Source organism: Acinonyx jubatus, chromosome D3 (genome assembly GCF_027475565.1).
Source record: "Acinonyx jubatus isolate Ajub_Pintada_27869175 chromosome D3, VMU_Ajub_asm_v1.0, whole genome shotgun sequence".
Classification (NCBI taxonomy): Eukaryota; Metazoa; Chordata; class Mammalia; order Carnivora; family Felidae; genus Acinonyx; species Acinonyx jubatus.
The window spans coordinates 30,771,848-30,790,746 of NC_069392.1; the positions used below are offsets into that span (position 1 = coordinate 30,771,848).

At 35.9% G+C, this 18,899-nt stretch overlaps 1 protein-coding gene across 7 annotated transcripts in view; it reads right to left on the reverse strand.

Annotated features, from left to right (window-relative positions):
• Window positions 1–18,899, reverse strand: part of CEP192 (centrosomal protein 192) — a 126,245-nt gene that overhangs the window by 64,235 nt on the left and 43,111 nt on the right. For all 7 annotated transcript variants that reach the window (XR_008291932.1, XR_008291933.1, XM_053206755.1 and 4 more), the window contains 6 exons: window positions 15,313–15,673; window positions 14,714–14,857; window positions 7,742–7,806; window positions 6,877–7,086; window positions 4,741–4,867; window positions 3,231–3,349 (listed from right to left, as the gene is read on the reverse strand). Coding sequence is in view for 5 of the 7 variants with exons in the window: in XM_053206755.1 (XP_053062730.1) it covers window positions 3,231–3,349; window positions 4,741–4,867; window positions 6,877–7,086; window positions 7,742–7,806; window positions 14,714–14,857; window positions 15,313–15,673 (1,026 nt within the window). In the remaining 2 variants the exon portion in view is untranslated. The remainder of the gene's footprint in view (window positions 1–3,230; window positions 3,350–4,740; window positions 4,868–6,876; window positions 7,087–7,741; window positions 7,807–14,713; window positions 14,858–15,312; window positions 15,674–18,899) is intronic.

Genomic DNA, 18,899 nt, shown 5'->3' on the forward strand with positions numbered 1-18,899 from the left:
ATATGAAGATATAGAAGGTTAAAAAGCAAAATAAAAAAGATATAACATGCAAACACTAAATAATTAAACACTGAAGAAAGAAAGCTGGTATTACCTATATTAATATCAGATTAGGCTTAAAGCATAATGCATAACTGCAGACAAAGGCAGTCATGCACAATGACAGAAGGTTCGATTCACCAGAAACAATTCTAATTTGTACGTACCTAAAAACATAGCCTCGAAATTTTTCAAGCAAATACTGCCAGATTCATAATGAATAACAGACAAATCCATAATAATAGGGTGAGATTTTATAATATCTAAGTAACTGAAAGAACAAGCACAATACTTGATCACCATGATTTTGTAAATTTCACCTAAATAAAATATACAGAAGAGAGAAACCAAAGATCACACCACAGGCATTCCTGTCATGTGCATAGAAAGTATTTTCAAACATTGAACATGTCTCAATAAATTTCAAAGGACGAAAACCCAAGTTTCTCTGACTAGTGTACAACCAGGCCTATAATCAATATTTTAAAATTAGGAAAATCCTCAAATGTTTGGAAACTAAGCAATACACTTGAAAAAACCAATGGACCAGAGAAATTAGAAAATACATTAAATGGACTAATAAAGACAGTATGACATATCAAAACGTGATAAAAAAAATAGAATGGGATGCAACAAAGTCCCAGCTTTCAGGGAAATTTAGATCATCAGATGTTTATGTAGGAAAAGCAGAAAAATTAGGCTAAGTATTCATTTCCAGAAGTTAAAAAAACAACAAATTAAATCCACAGAGAATATGAGGAAGGAAACAAAGACCAAAAACTATGAACAGAAAGAGAATAAAATAAATGAATTAATAAAATCAAGAAATATCTGGTAAGAATTACTAAGGGAAAAAAGAGAGAGGCAAAAGAACCAATATATAACAAAGAAGACATCGCTTAAGAACCTAACGTATTAAATAATCACAAGAGGATATTATGGAGTGATATATTTTCAAGTTTATTAATTTTTAAAAAATTTTTTAATTTATTCATTTTGAGAGAGACACAGAGAGAGACAGCAGGGGAGGGGCAGAGAGAGAGACAGAGAGAGAATCCCAAGCAGATTCGGCATTATTAGCATGGAGCCCAAAGTGGGGCTCGAACTCAGGAAATGTGAGATCGTGACCTGAGCTGAAACCAATAGTCGGACGCTTAACTGACTGAGCCACCCAGGTGCCTCTCAAGTTTAGATGAAAGGTTAAAATTCCTAGGAAACTACACTTTATTAAAATGGACACAATTTTCTTAGGTTTATTTATTTTGAGAGACAGAGAGAATGAGAACAGGGAGGAGCAGAGAGAGGGAGAGAAAAATCCCAAGCAGCTGTCATAGTGGAGCCCGAAGCAGGGCTCAAACCCACAAACTGTGAGATCATGACCTGAGCTGAAACAAAGAATAGGACGTTTAACCAACTTGAGCCACCCATGCACCCAGAAACGGACACAAGTTTTAAACATCAGAATAGTCTTATAACTATTAAAGAAATTGAATCAGCAATTAAAAAGTATTAAAGAAAACTCCAGACTCAGAGGATCTCACCAATGTATTCTACCAAAATCTAATAGCATCAATCTTACACTCTTCTGGAAAAAGAGAAAAAATGAGACCATCAAAACCTTGATACCAAAACCAAAAAGGCATTCTCTCACAGATGCAAAATTCTAAATAAACCATTAGGCAACCAAATCCAAGTGATCTATAAAAAAGACAGTGGATCATAACCCAAGTAAAGTTTATTCCAAGTGTAGAAGAACGGTATAATATTAAAAAACTATTTAATGTAATTCACCACATTACCAGAAAAAAAAAAAGCTTATGTTTACCTTGATAGATACAAAAAAGCATTTGACAAGAGTCAACCTCTTTACAAGTTAAAAACAAACTAGGAGACAAATATTAGAAGGGAATTTTAAAAATCAATGATTAAAAAAAAAAAAAAAAGACCCTACAGCACATTTCCAATTTACAAATAAAATACTGAAGAGCTTTCCCACCCTGTCAGGAAACCCCAAGATCAGCACTTCTCTTCAACACAATTTTGAGGTGTAGTCAGGTTAGCTAGTCAAAGAAATGAAGGTATCAAAACCAGAAAGGAACAAAACTGTTGTTATTCTTAGATGATAAAACTGCATACATAGAAAAAAAATTATATATATACATAACATGTATTTCTGTTTAGCTACAAAAAGGAAGAATGGAGTTAAGAAAGATAGTATTAAAATATTGTTTGTTTCAAAAAAAATATTATTTCAATAAGTTAGCAAGAAATTTAACAAAAGATGTGCAAAAATCTCTGCGCACACACACACATACAAATCATAAAATACAGAGAAAAATTAAAACCTAAGTGGAACAATATATATATTTTCATGAATTAGAAGATTTAGTATTATAAAGATGTAAATTGGACTGTTCTAAGATAAAACACAACCATAATTAAAAGTCCAATAGTGTTGCTGGTTGGTTGGCCTACTGAAGGTGACAATCTGATTTTAAAATATATATGGAAATGCAAAGGGCCAACAGCCAAAATACTTTTAAAAGAAAAGTAAGAGAAGAGGACTTATCCAAAACTTATAAAGCCACAGTATTTTAACAGTATCATATTGACATAAGATAGACCCCAAATGTCTGACATATCTAATGAACATAGCAACTGAATACTATATAGTAATGAAAATAAGCTTCTATTAATACTTAACAACATAGTTGCATCTAGCAAACACAAGTGAAAAAAAACTCAAAGAAAAAGAATACGTGCTATATGATTTCTTGTACATAAAGTTCAAAAACAGGCAAAATTAATACAGTGTTAGAGTCAAGATAAGAGGAGCAGCATTCAGAAGGGGCATAAAAATGGTTTCTGGGCTACTAGCAATGTTCTCTTTTTTGATCTGGAATGTACAAAAGTGTGTAAATTATGATAACTGATTGACTCTCCGTTTGCTTTATAAACAAATTTATGTATGTTTATTATGTTTAGTAGGTATGTAGGTATGTAGCATGTATATTTATTATACATTGATTAACATGCTATTAAACATCAAAGGACATTTATAATAAAACTGAATCCAAAAAACCCCAAACATGTTATACTGCATGTATTTTTCTCATGTGACCTTATGTTGATCTTATACAAGAACTATGACAATGTGGTTTTAGTTTTCCTCCATGGAAGGCTTAAGATACCTCTATTTTGCTGTTACTGGCCGTTAATGTCACATCACTTTCATCCACTTGTGAAATACTCTCCAGTTCTTCAGCCTGAAGTGTAACTGATTCTTCACTTAGCTGTGCTTTTAGGTCTCCTGTAGAAAATACACAATAATTCAACTTACATCTATATACTATCTCACAAAAATAACCTGTGGGATAAGGACCACTCAACATGATTAACCGCCAAGGAAGAAGTCTTTGTACCTCAACATCAGTCATCTTCACAAAAACTGTTTAAATGTATAGCTGCTAAGACAAAGGACCAGGGCATTGTTAATTTGCTTCTGCCAAGTTTAAACTCTGAAGATTGTGGATTTCAATCTCTCCTTTGCAAATACTGACAAACTCAATTAATATTTCAATTAATTAAACATTTCACAAATATATAATAAGCTGAGTTTAAAAATGAGTATTCCTTACAATAATAGAAAATCAACTAATTATATATACAGCCTCTTTATCCCAACTCCTCTATTGGAAGACAGGCTCTTTAAGGACTGGAGCGTATTTTGTACAATTTTATATGATATGTTAGCACCAGGCACCACACTAGCAAAAAGTAGCTGTTCGATAATTGTATGTTAAGCAAGAAAGTCTGATTTTAAATATATATCATGGATATTAATCATACTTAGAGACTATCATAGTCCAAATCTCAAATAGCTTTTTAAAAAAAATTTTTTAATGTATGTTTATTTTTGAGAGAGAGAGAGGGAGACAGAGACAGAGTGTGAGTGGGGTAGGGGCAGAGAGGAAGACACAGAATCCAAAGTAGGCTCCAAGCTCTGAGCTGTTGGCACAGAGCCCGCCCGACATGTGGCCAGAAACCAGGAACCGTGAGATCATGACCTGAGCTGGAGTCAGACACTTAACTGACCGAGCCATCCAAGCACCCCCAAATCTCAAACAGCTTTTTAACCAAAAGTCTACCTGAATATAATAGCTACAGTTCATTAACTAAGTAGTTCATTTTTTTAACTCTAGTTTAATAGGCCAATTTAACTAGCCCATTTGAACAGATTATATTTTATTTACTTTGGGTTTTTTACAAAAGGGTTTAGGTGGGTTTTGGCTGACTTGTTTCCACTTTTGATTAAAAAGGCAATGTGGGGGGGGGGGCACCTGGGTGGCTTAGTCAATCGAGAGTCTGACTTCGGCTCAGGTCATGATCTCGCAGTTCGTAGGTTCGAGTCCCGCATCAGGCTCTCTGCTGTCAATGCAGAGCCTGCTTCAGATCCTCTGTCTCCCTCACTCTACTCTTCTCCAGCCTCTGTCTCTCAAAAATAAACACACATTAAACAAAATAAATAAAATAAATAAAAAAGGCAATGTGGGGTGATAGAAGGATAAAATCTGTGACTAATAGTGACAATATCCAAGGTTATGTATACATTTTCACTCATAAAGAATATGATCACACAACCACTAATTCATAGGTTAAAAAAAAAAAGGTTACTAAAAACTCCTTCATTTAATCCATTACCTGAAAATACATCATGGTTAACATGAGCCGTTTCTTTTTCCAAATTACTTCTTGATACATCAGATTTTCTTAAGAGAGCAACAGGTTCTCTCTTCTCTGGTGATCTAATAAAATAACCAAATGATGGCTACAAAATAAACATGTGAATTATTTCCTTAATTTCAACTACTTTGAGAAATTCTAGACTATTTTATTTTACTATGGGTAACTTAACTAAATGAATTCAACAAAATAATTCTGTTCTTTTCATTTAAACTTAAATTACTAGAGATAAAATTTAAAAGTCTAGTTTTATTTCCTTAGTGCCATCTTCAATCATCAAAACTACTATGTCAAATAAGTCGCTCTTATTAAGAAATCCAACTTGAAACAACCTAGAAATGACATTTCGTTCCTTCAGTAATTATTATTGAGCACCTACTGTGTCAAGCACTATTAATCATAGGGTGACATGTCAATGAGAAAAAAAGACAAAATTTCCTGCCTTCCTGGAACTTACAGTATAAGGATATTTATTTTACACACTACGTCCTTGAAAATCTTTATTAAGATTAGGTATGTTCTTAGCAGTTAATGAGCCAGGAATTCCCACTTGTCTTTATTATAGAACTTTCACATGATAGACCTGAAATGTAAATTCATTAAATGCACTCAATTTTCCACTGATCTTTACCTGGGAATTTCTTCCCTTGATCCAACAACCTGAATGCAAGTAACATTTCATAACTAAAACGAAAACAGAAACTCCAAATGATAGATCTATTTTTCCATGACCTGGTGCTTTATTTAGTAAGAAGGAATTCATTAACTCTTCAACTTCTCCCCTAATGTAAAAAACCGATCCAGGCAGGATGTTAATCCTGTCTCTCTAAAGCATTTATTTTCATTTTTTAATTCACTACACAGACAGGACCCACAGTTCAGTTTCAAATTTAAGTTCTGTAATTCAACTGAGAGTTCTAATACCATGGCTATTATTTCAAATTATACTGTTAGTGAAATCCAGTTTTAATAACCACTCCCTCCAATAACCCAATTCCCTATATGGAATTTATCAAGCCTTTTGACTCTACCTCCAAAAGAAATCTTGAATCCTTGATTTTTTTGTGTCCCTATTATCATTCTAGACCCCGGCCTTCACCGTATTTCTTCCCACGTGCTAAGCCTCTGCCTGCTTCTATTCCTCCTTTTTGGTTCACTAACCCTCTCCACCCAGGCTCCATATATAATAGCATCATTTCACACATGGACATGAGGCTGGCACCATGACAAAGTTGCTCCCTGCTTCTAAGCACTTCTTCCCAGTTCATTTCAGATGCACCCAAGTCCTACAAGGATCCCACATGATCTGGCCCAATCTTCTACCATTAAATCACCCAACCCCTCTCCCCCATTCACATTAGCTCCGCTGTTCTGCTTTCTGATCCTCCACAGGCCACTTCTAGTTCCTACTTCCAAGCCTTCACATAGAGGGTCTCCCCTTGCTTGGAACACTCTACCTCCATATCTTTTGGCAGCTGCCTCCTTCCCATCATTTAGGTCCCAGCTCAGTAACATCTCCTCAGGGGCCACCCCTGACCACCACAGCTATAGCAACTCCTTCTCCTTAGCATGCTTCATAGAAATTACCACTGTTGCATTTTCAAATTTTTACATGTATTGCCACTTATTAAACAAAAACATTCCTATATTTCAAAACATGTTTTCAGATAAGAGGTTAAAGAAAAAAATCAATCCTCGATTTCTTCCCATCAACTAATGATGTAACAATAGCAGCATCAACTACCAGGTATTGAATACTTACTCCAAGTTAATCTTGGTGCTAACTGCTTTGTGTGTCCCATCACACTTAATTCTTATGAAACCCTATTAAATAGCGCTGGATTTTAAAAACTAGAAAATTAAGACATAGAGGAGTTAAATAAATTGTTCCATGTCACAGAATTAGTTAAAAGGTAGAACTAGGACCGGAGTCAGGGTCTGACCGACTATAAAACCTAACCCTATCTACCACAGTCCTAACATGTCCCTATTCTATCCCTGCTGTAAAGATACTATGCTGTAGCTAATACCATCATACCATTCCAAATGTAAGGTCTGGTGAATTCAACCACTTGTAGCACGTATCATACTTACTCTTTTCACATTGTAACCACCACCAAGGCAACCAAGAGCTTCAGATCTTTGAGCAAAGAACTCTCCTAAAGACAGGCGTAAATAACTGGCATCATCTTTGTCCAAATCTGATGTGCTAAGTGATTTCCTCAACAAACTGTAATTAATTGAAGTTCCCCAAGACGTATCCCCTAGTGCAGCTGAAGTGTTTTGGGCATCTATATTTTCTTCCTAGGGAGAAAGTTATTGTTTCATTTTATTTCCCCAGCAAGGCTTCTGTTTTTCTAACATGCAAAAATAAAAAAATTTAACTAAGAAAACGTAAGCATTTTAATTTTTTAAAAATTTGGACAAACCTCAAGCTCAAGCAGCTAATAAATAAAGCAGCTTAATTTCTTTACATAGCATTACTTCATTTTGAAACATGGTTAAGGGGCGCCTGGGTGGCTCAGTTGGCTGAGCATCCAGCTTCAGTTCAGGTCGTGATCTCACGGTTCATGAGTTCGAGCCCCACATCGTGCTCTGTGCTGACAGCTCAGAGCCTGGAGCCTGCTTCGGATTCTGTGTCTCCTTCTATCTCTGCCCCTCCCCCACTTGTGTTCTGTCTCTCTCTGTCTCTCAAAAATAAACAAATGTAAAAAAAAAAAATTTTAAAAAAACATGGTTAAAAACTATAGAGAGATCTTTGAAGCCTATTAGGGTGATTTTAAGTGAATTAAACATTTAGTATGTCAGTTCTTTTTCAATTAATAATTGAGGGTATGAAGGAAAGAGCAGAAATTGTCTAAACATGAGCAAATAAGATATAATTCTATAAAACTATGTACCTATCCAGAAAGAATACAGGTGTATTTTAAACTTTGGTTAATGCCAATAAAATACAAACCTGCATAAATTGATGCTCTTTATTAAATTCCTCTTCATCTTGTGCAATCAAATCCAATGCTTCAGCTTAAAAGAGAATCAGTTTATATAATTAAATTATACTAATGCCTAATTAAATACCAACAGATAAATAAAACTTATCTAGTTAGGAAGATGAAATACAGAAATAAATTTGAAAAAAGTATGTGAAAGCTTTCATCATGCAACTGATGCATCTGTATTAAGTATGTAAGTCTGTGATTCTCAAAGTTTTGGTAATGAACATTCTACTGTTAGTGTTTTTATCACTTACTAACTTGCCCTAACTTAATTAAACAAAGGGGCTTTACAATGTAAGCTTTTTATTTGTAGAAGATTCACATTAACTTTAGCCTTTGAAGATTTTGGCACACCTGATTTAAGGTACCTGCCCATGAATACCTGTGAAATTTTATCTGAACCATCACGACGTCAAGCCACTCTCTAAATTTATTGTGAAGAGGTGGGCTGGGGTGCCCAACCACCTGTTTGCCCAGGACTGTCTCAGTGTTAGACTGGAAAGTTCCGCATCCCAGCAAACCCCACAGCCTGAACAGATGGAAACAAGTGGTCACCCAACATCTGCCCTCAAAGCTCTCTGCCTGCCTGCTGCCCAGGCTGGGCCTCTGCCTGGTACTTCAGGAGAATGGCTGAAATGGGAAGGGTGCATGCAATCCAGAAGTGTCCACCATGGCCCAAACAAGGGAGATGTCCCCCTCTCTCATTATCCATCAGGGGCTAATCAGATCCAAACTGCCCTTTTGGAAACCCGACAGTTCAACATTAATACCTTGAGAGACCAAATGAAAATTGAAACAGGAGAATATTTCCAATCAGGAAAAGCAGAACACAAGAGATAGCTCAGATCCTTACTTGTTAGGATAGTGTTCATCCTTTACCTTGTGAGCCCATCATTTCTTATACAAACACACCCTTAACTTAGCAGTCTATGAATGGGTATGAAGACAACCATGCAATTCTCAAAATCACATGAAAAATATAATCTTTCACATAAAAATTTTTCTATGAAGACTCTCTGTAGGGCCCATGACTCCAAGTAAGTTAAAAACCATTGCCTTAAAAAATAAAAGTATCAATCAACCAAATGTAACAGCCAAAGAAGGGAAAGTAGGAAATCAGGCCTAATGAAGATAACCCAGAAAAACAATTTACTTCAATGAGGTAAATACTGAATGCTCTTTAAATCATTAAGTAAACAGTTCCAAAAGCTGTTTATCATATCCCTAAGTACTTTTTCCCTGTACTTTAAGAGATTCTTCAATTAAAGAAAAATCTACAGTACCATTACCTTGAATGCTCATCACAAATCAGTCAGCAATTATGAAAAAACTTCATTTTTTATAAGACTCTATGCCCAATTCTTTGCCAAATCTCAAACAGTCCTTTCAAACATCTCCTGAATACGTTAGTTGCTAAAATTTGAAGCAGCACATATACCACAGGCCTCAGGCCATGTTTAAATCCTAGGCCATAAGCTGAAGTGATGTAATGATTCAGATGCATGGAGCTGTCAGAGAGGGGTAAGACAGAAATGGGGCAGAGGGAGTCGTATCTCTTAAGTAAACTTCCTGAATAAAGTTTGTTAAGTAGATAAATTTTCGTTTCAAATGATTCTGACATTATGAAATTACGCCTTGGTCCCACCTTCCTCTTCTGAATTATATCTCCTCTTACATTTTCAAAATTCCCTTCCTCTTTCCTATAAAAATGCTTCCACTGCATTCAGCTCCCCTGACCCTGATTTCCTGACCCAGTTCATCCTTTCTTCCCTTCCATCAAACTTTTTTCCATAGTTTTCCATAATCATTTTCTCCATTTCTTTACCATCCATGCTACTCATCCTTTCCAACCTGCTCATTATTGTTTATTCCCGAACCACAAGGATGGCTTCATTAAACATCTCTTTTATTTTAGTTTTCCTTTAATAGTAACGTACCCACACAGTTCAAAATGCAAAGGTACACATATGTACAAGAGTTTTCAGAAGTTAACCAAAGACATAAAAGGGAATACAACACTGAAAAGTCTCCCCCTCATCCCTGACCCCACATCCCACACCTCCAGAAGCAATCAATAGATAAAATGCTCCTGAAATCCTGATTTGAATCTATTTGCTTTTTTTTTTTTTTAACGTTTATTTATTTTTGAGACAGAGAGAGACAGAGCATTAACAGGGGAGGGGCAGAAACAGAGGGAGACACAGAATCCAAAACAGGCTCCAGGCTCTGAGCTGTCAGCACAGAGCCCGACGCGGGGCTCGAACTCACGAACTGTGAGATCATGACCTGAGCCGAAGTCAGACGCTTAACCGACTGAGCCACCCAGACACCCCTCTATTTGCTTTTTGAGTTCAAGTAGCTAGGGATTCTTGCAATCCATTTCTTTCTTTCTTTTTAAAAAATCTTTCCATTTTATGTATTTACAAATATGTGTGTCCTCCCTTCTTCCACCTTTTTACACAAATTTCAGAATATCTTATGTGCTTTTCTATGTCTGGGAATTAAAGAATTTATTTTAGGGGCACCAGTCAGTTAAGCGCTAACTCTTGATTTCGGCTTAGGTCATGATCTCATAGTTCAAGAGTTCTAGCCCCGCACTGGGCTCCATGCTGACAGTGTAGATAAAGCCTGCTTGGGATTCCATCTCCCCATCTGTCTCTGTACCCCCGTGCGTGCTCGCTCCCTCAAAAATAAACTTAAAAAAAAAAAAAAAAAAGAATTTTAGTGATTACTCCATACTAGCACCTAAAGAGCCCTTTTCCATTTTTTTAATGACCACAATGTATTTCCTTATATGGATGTACCTTATTTAGTTAGTCCTGTTTTGTACATCCACATTGCTTCCAACCTTTTGTGATTATAAACAATGTATAAGTAATAACCTTGCACATACATCACATGCCATTTCTGCAAGTATAATTGAAGAATAAGTTCCCAAAAGAACTGTTTGGTATGTACATTTGTAACTTTGTTAGATGCTGTAATACTGCTCTACCTACATGCTGTGCCTATTAAAGTACTATAATACCTGTTTTCTTCACACTGTTGCCAACATAGTTATAGTACCAAATTTTTAGATCACTGTCAACGAAATAACTGAAAAATAGTATCATGGAGTGGTTTTACTCTGCATTTCATTCCATGAGTAAGTTCCGTGAACTTTTTTGGAATATTTAACAACCATTTTCATTTCATTTCCCATAAATTTTGTTTACAACCTTTGCCCAATTCTACATTGAGTAGCTAGTCTTTTTCTTATTGTTTGTTAGAACTATTTACTACTAGGAAAATGGGCCTTAATCTGTAACATGAATAGCAAATATTTTTTCTCAGTTTGATCACTAATTTTTAAAAACTATTCACCAAAGCACAATATACATATGAAAAGTATATATAAGTGTACAACTCAATAAACACAACCGTATAGCCAGATCAGTACCCCAGACGAAGAAAGAGAACTCTACTAGCACCCCAAAAGGCCCCTCGAGCTTCCTTCTCATCACTACATGCCCATCCAAGGGTAACTACTATCCTTACTCCACAGGGCAGGGTACATTTAAAATATATACAAATAGATCTACATAGCAGGTATCCTTAGTCTGCTTTATTTCATCCTACATACTTATGAAATTCATGCATGATGCTGCAAGTAGCTACACATCACTTATTCCCATTGCTACATAGCACTCCAATGTATGAATAAACACAATCCATTCTATCATTAATGAGAATTAGGGAGTTTCTAATTTGGAGATAAACATATAATGCTGCTATGAATATTTCAGTGTAGATCTTTTGGTTAACCATATACCTGTACACTGGATATATAACTCTGGTGCAGAATTACTGGGTCCTCAAGTATGAAGTTCATAAAGTTCACCTCCAAAAGCTCCTGCTAGACAAGTTTCCGAAATGGTTCTATCACTTTACATTCCCACCAGTTGCACATGAGAATTCCATGACCACTCACTTTCTAAGTGATACAAATGTCAGAATATTTTATATGCTTTTCTATGTCTTGGAATTAAAGAATTTATTTTAGGGGCGCCTGGGTGGTTCAGTCAGTGAAGCCTCCAACTCTTGATTTCGGCTCAGGTCATGATCTCATAGTTCGTGAGTTCTAGCCCCGCACTGGGCTCCATGCTGTACAACTATCCACTATCCAGTCTGTACCCCCTTGTTCTTCCTAAATCAAGATGTCATTGAGCAAGCTTTAACTGTAACTTAACTTCCAATTCCTGGCTTATACTTCCAACTACCGAATATCTCCACCACAAACCACAATTATCCAAAATTCTACAATCTCTTCTGATTTTCCCATCTCAGTTCATGGTATTGCTATTTTCCCAAATAACTCAGACCACAAACGTCAATCTTTTCTTGCCTTCCTACTATCTCCTGAAATCCAGTCACCAAATCCTAACCATTTTATTGCCAGGTCTTTCACCAACTGTTTGCTTTTCATTCTGTGACACCTAGATTTCTACAACATCCTAAGGAATCTCCCACTCAACTGTCCATCAGTACCAGAAATTGACTCACAAAGGTAGTTGGACAATCAAGTCTTCAGTGGCTACCTACTGCTTGCCACACAAGCCTCAACTCCAACATGGTAGTCAAAGCTCAACCCACTCCCTGGCCCTACTTTATACCTTTCTAGCTTCACCTCTTCACCTTTTATTACTCTCCCCTTCCAAAGCTTGTCATAAATGCTAGCTACATTAGACTATCTGCCAGTCTCAAAACATACCCAGACTTCCTCATTTCATTGTCTTTCATTAGGTTTTCTATCCATTTGGAATATCTCATGCCCTCAAACATCTACCTCTTCAAACTCTTACCTCAAAAGCCACCTCCTATATGAAATCCCTGTCACCCACTCACACACAAAAGTTTTTTCTGCTCTAAACTCCAAAACCATTTAGTTTGTGTTTCTTATGATACTGACTGTTGTTTTACACTCTTGTCTTATCCCTCTTGACTGATGAACAATTGCTTAAAGGCTGGAAAAATGCCTTATTTATCTCCACCATTCCCATCATTAGAAGTTTAAGAGGAGCTTAGTACAAGCAGCAGTTAGAATAACTTCTTCCTGTGGCATGTTCTGAGGCTATGAAAAATAAGACTAGGCTTGGGGAGCCTAGGTGATTCATTTGGTTGAGCATCTAACTCTTGATTTTGGCTCAGGTCACAATCCCAGGGTCATGGATCAAGTCACTACATCAGGCTCTGTGCTGAGCGTGGAGCCTGCTTGGGATTCTCTCTCACTCTCCCTCTGCCTCTCTCCTGGGCTCATGCATGCACACTCTAAAGTATGTATTATGTATGTATGTATGGATGGATGGATGGATGGATGGATGGATGGATAGATAAATAAATAAATATATAAGAACAGGCTTGACAGGCCACTGAATGCCTTTCCTCATGGCAGGTTTAGAGGTCCTCAGGCACTGGAGGCCTCAGTGGCAGAGCATCTCCATAACCTAAGGCTCAAAATGCTATGTGTCATATGTACTGCAGACCTAACTTGGTTTTTCCTTGCATGGTCAGAGATTCTGCTAATCAAGAAACCTAGCTGATATTCCTAATGCTCTCATCCTTTGAGATTTATCTTTTCTGTCACCTTTCTCCCATCATTTCTATATTTCTTACGTTTTACTCTAAAATGGATTTTGCAACTGTTCACTTATCAAAATATTTCTTTTGTTCAAGACAGGATTTTAAAAGTGAGAATGTAGGGGTGCCTGGGTGGCTCAGTCAGTTAAGCATCTGACTCTCAATTTCAGTTTAGGTCATGATCTCATGGTTTATGAATTCAAACCCCAAGTCAAGCTCTGTGCTGACAGCATGGAGCCTGCTTGGGATTCTCTCTTTCTCTCTCTCTCTCTCTCTTTCTGTCTCTCTCTCCCTCCATCCCTCTCTCAAATAACGTTAAAAATAAAAATAAAAAAAGTGAGAATGTAAACTGGGGCACCCAGCTGACTCACTTGGTAGACCATATGACTCTTGATCTGGGAGTTAAAAGTACAAGCCCCATGTTGAGTGTAGAGATTACTTAAAAATAAAATCTTTAAGGAAAAAAAAAAAGTGAGAATGTAACCCTAAGGTCCCTTCCAACTCTGTCATATGAAGGTTCTAAACTGATGTAAAAGAATGATAGTCTGACTCACTGTCCTTGCTTAAAGAAAAGGCTCAGCTCATTCTGCAATAGTTAGCACTAACTCAAGCCTTTGTTCCTATAAAAACAGCTGAAAAGCTCAGTATTACAGTTGACCATTGCACAACATAGGTTTGAACTGCACAGGTCCACTGACACACAGATTTTTTTTTTCAATATAGAAAGTACAGTGCTATAAATGTGTTTTCCTTATGATTTCTTTTTTTAAAATATCTTTTGAAAATGTTTATTTATTTTTGAGAGCGTGCAAGTGGGGGAGGGACGGAGAGAGGGGAAAGGAGGATCCAAAGTGGGCTATACGCTAACAGGCTAACAGCAGCTAGCCCACTGTGGGGCTCGAACTCATGAACCGTGAGATTGCGACCTGAGTAGAAGTCGGACGCTCAAGTGACTGAGCCACCCAGGTGCCCTCTTATGATTTTCTTATTAACATTTTCTTTTCTCTAGCTTATCTTATTATAAGAATACAGTATATAATACATGTAACACACAAAATATATGTTAATAGACAATGTTATCACTTAAGGCTTTTGGTAACCAGTAGGCTGTTGGTAGTTAAGATTTTGGAAAGTCAAAAGTTATACACAGATTTTCAATGATGCAAGGAGCTGGCACCCCTTATTCCTCACATTGTTCAGGGTTCAAATGTATAGTCCAAAAATGATTTGATGTGGCCAACCAATATATACAGAGTAATCTCAGAACACCATTAAAAACAATGAAAATGGGATAATAAGGTGGTTATCAATACACTTACAACCAGATCTGAAGTCTTCATTTATCTCATCAGTTAGAGCCATATTTAAAATTTGTTCCTTATTAAAAGATGTATAATATGCAAGGTCAGTGACCCATCTGCCCTCTTCATTTTGATAGACCACACTCTGTGGCAGATCTATTTCTAAAAAATCCAAAAATATACAATGACATATGAAACAAAATGATACAATATTCTGAAATAATTTTACTTAGTTGACTTATCTTAGATATCAACAGTATTGAAATCTACCCAAAACTAGTTTAAAAAAAGAATCCATTCCCACAAAAGTCCTCCAATGGTGGAAAAGCTGACCTTAACCCCAGGAGAAATCTATAATGGAGAATGAGAGAAAAAGAAAAAGAAAACTAAGACTTAAAATAGTATATGTCTACCAGATCTGTAAGTAAAGATGTAATTTTTAATCCATAAAACACTTAAATATTTTAATATGAAAGATTAGGCAAGTTCCCCTTGAAAATATACTCTATTGTATAAACATTTTATACATCTTTATTTTTTTTAAGCCTTCTTACTACACTATAGGTTAACTAACTAGAATTTAAATAAAAATTTGAAGAAAAATAAAACCTACTTACGCTCTTTACTCTTTTCAGCGGACTTGTAACATTCACATGTCCTTCTTTCACTTGTTGGTGACTGAAGAGTATCAGTGGAATTAATTTCATTGTCACTAACAGGCTTCAAAGATGCTCTGTCCATATATTTTTGAATGGACACTTTAGGAGTCTCCGTGTCTAAACATCTATCCATAGGTAAAACTGTTTTTGAACCAGATGCCAAGTGCTTATTTTGATGAAGAGACCTGGCCTCCAGTTTTAAAGGGTCCATTACATCAAAATCACCTTCACTGACATTTGTGTCATGAAAATAAACAGGGTTAAATTTCGCATTAGTAGCCCTGATAGTCTTCACAGGAACTTCTTCTCTTGCGCTCTCCTTTAAAAATGATTAACAAAGCAGCCATAAGTTTTGTTTTTCATGACTCATTCCAAACTTTATGGGAAAAAATTACGTAGTAGATGTAAATGGTTATTATGTAAAGCAGACTATATAGTGTTCACTGTACTCTATTAGACTACATATGAACCAATTTTAAGCAATATACCAAAACCAAAATTCATGCCGTGGTCATTGCAAACGTCTATCAACAGATTCAGATACCAAAGGTGAGCTCAACATGTTCATTATATTACATACAGGACATTAGAAATATCAGTTTCAACTCTTGTAATTACCACTAAAACTCTCTAAAAGCATGGCAAGCCCATTAATGCGACCAGACTCAAAAATTAATATGAGTAACCTCCCTTGAAAACAGGTGTACTAATATCTTTTAACAGGAGTAAAACAGCATATACTACAGATGCCCATGAGGTGCCAAATAACAACTGCATCAGACAAGGCAAATTAAGCCAGCGCCTCAAAACCATGCTCTCTGACATACTTTCCCAAATGGCATTTCTTATTCTTTCCTAGAATAACAACTGCTGAAAAAGAGCCCAAGTGCCTACAATACTTTTAGAAATCCAGCTACCACTGTAATTTCAAGTGCCAATAAAACCTGTAAGAGCAGTCTTTTCTGTCATGAGATGTACGATGACAAAAACAGCCTCACAAGTTTTTTGAAGTTAAAATACTAAAAGCAGGTAGTTCTACATAAAAGAAAAGATGCTGACTTTGAAATAAAGTCATAGGTTTAAATCCTACTGCCAGCACTTACTAACTGGGTGATCTTCCAAAAATGTCTTACAAAAAATAAACTTACATCCTACCTTATATCAAAATAAATTCCAGACGGCTTAAACATTTAGATGCAAAAGTGCTAGGAGAAAATAGAGATGAATAGTTTTAAAGTCTTTAGTGGATAACATCTAAGTATAACACTCTCCTGGGTTAAAAATTTCCCAGCCTTAACCCCAGGTCCTGTAAATTGTAACCTTATTTGGAATCCGGGTCTTTGCAGATTAAGTTAAATTAAGGATCTTGAAATAAGACCATCCTGGAGTTAGAATGGGCCTTTAACCCAGTGAGCGGTGTCCTTATAAGAGAAAAAAGATTTTAGCAGGATACAGAGACACTGAGAGAAAGGCCATGTAAAGAGGAAGGCAAATATTCAAGTGATGCTGCCACAAGCAAAGAAAACCAGGAGCCATTAGCTGGAAGAGGCAAGAAGAGGAGCCTTTGGAGGGAGCTTATCCCTTCCAATACTCTGATTTCCAATTTTGGGCCTCTAGAATGTGAGACTACATTTCTCTTGTTGCAGGCTAAGGTTCCAGCAGCCCTAGGAAACTAATACAAACATAAAAGTCTAAAAATGCATAAGGACTGGGAGAGGGAAGACCATCTTGAAGACACAGGGAGAAAAAGTCCATCTATAAGGCAAGGAGAGAAGCACAAGGAGAAACCAACCCTACTGAAACCTTAATCTCTGAATTCTCTAGAAGTGTGAGAAAATAAATTTCTATTGTTTGGCAAATGAGTAAATAAATACATAAAATGCATAAGGATCAAAATATCTCTTTAACATAGCAAGCTCATAAAAACAATGCTTAAAATATGAATATTACAACAGAAAAAAAGACAAGGAGACAAAGAAATGCCATTTAAAGACATAACTATTTTTCATATAGAATACTAGCAAAGAGTAAAAAAGAACCAGAATGAAACAGCAATTAAAAAAAACAATAGATCGTATCAATGAAACTGAGTTGGTTCTCAAAAGATAAAGAAAACTGATAAACCTTTAGCCAGGCTTATCAAGATAAAAGAGAAAGAACTCAAATAAATAAAGTCAGAAATGAAAGCAGTTACAACTGACACCACAGAAATACAAAGGATTATAAGAGAATACTATGAAAAATTATAATCCAACAAACTGGACAACCTGGAAGAAATGAATTAATTTCTAGAAACATCTTCCAACTGAATCAGGAAAAAATAGAAAATCTAAACAGACTGATTACTAGCAACAAATTAATCAGTAATCAAAAAATTCCCCACAAGCAAATATCTAGGACTAGATAGCTTCACCGATAAATTCTCTTAAAGAAGAGTTAACACCCATTCTTCCCATACTCTTTCAAAAAATAGAAGGAATGCTTCCAAGTTCATTCCACAAAACCAGCATTAACCTGACACCAAAACTGTAGACTCATATCCCTGATAAATATAGATACAAAAATCCTTAACAAAATATTAGCAAGCCAAATTCAACAACACATTTATTACAATCAGATGTAATTTATTCCAGGTATGCAAGGATGGCTGAATATTCATAAATCAATCAACATGATACACCACATTAACAGAATGAAGGATAAAAATCATACAATTATCTCAACAGATGCAGAAAAAGTATTTGACATAATTCAATATCTACTCATGATAAAAACTCTCAACAAAGTGGGTTTAGAGGGAACATACTCGAATATAATATATAATAAACCCCCAACTAAATCATACTCAGTAGTGAAAAGCTTAAAGCTTTTCCTCAAAGATCAGGAACAAGACAAGGATGTCCACTCTTACCACTTTTATTCAACACAGTATTAGAAGTCCTAGCCCAGTAATCAGACAAGAAATGGAATAAAAGGCATCCAGATTGAAAAGAAAACAAAACCGTCACTATTTTCATATGACATAATACTATAGATAGAAAGCTCTAAGGATTCCACAAAAAACTATTAAAACTAATAAATTTAGTGAAGCTGCAGGATACAAAATTAATATACAGAAATTGGTTCTGTTTCAGTACTAATAATGATAAGTAGCAGAAAGAGAAAGTTTTTAATATCCTATTTACAATATCATCAGAAAGAATAAAATATCTAGGAATAAATTTAAGCAAGGAAGTGAAAGATCTATACTTTGAAAACTTATAAGATACCAATGAAAGAGGGGTGCCAGGTAGCTCAGTAAGCTGAATGTCTAATTCTTGATTTTGGTTCGGGTCGTGATCCCAGAGTCATGGGATCAAGTCCTGAATCAGGCTCCATGCTCGGCATGAAGCCTGCTTAAGATTTTCTCCCTCCCTCTCTCTCTCTCTCTCTCTCTTTCCCTCTGCCCTTCTCCCCCACTCACACTTTCTCTCTAAAATAAAAAAAAAAAGAAAAAAGAAAGAAAAGAAAGATGACCCAAATAAATAAATGGAAGGTAAACTATA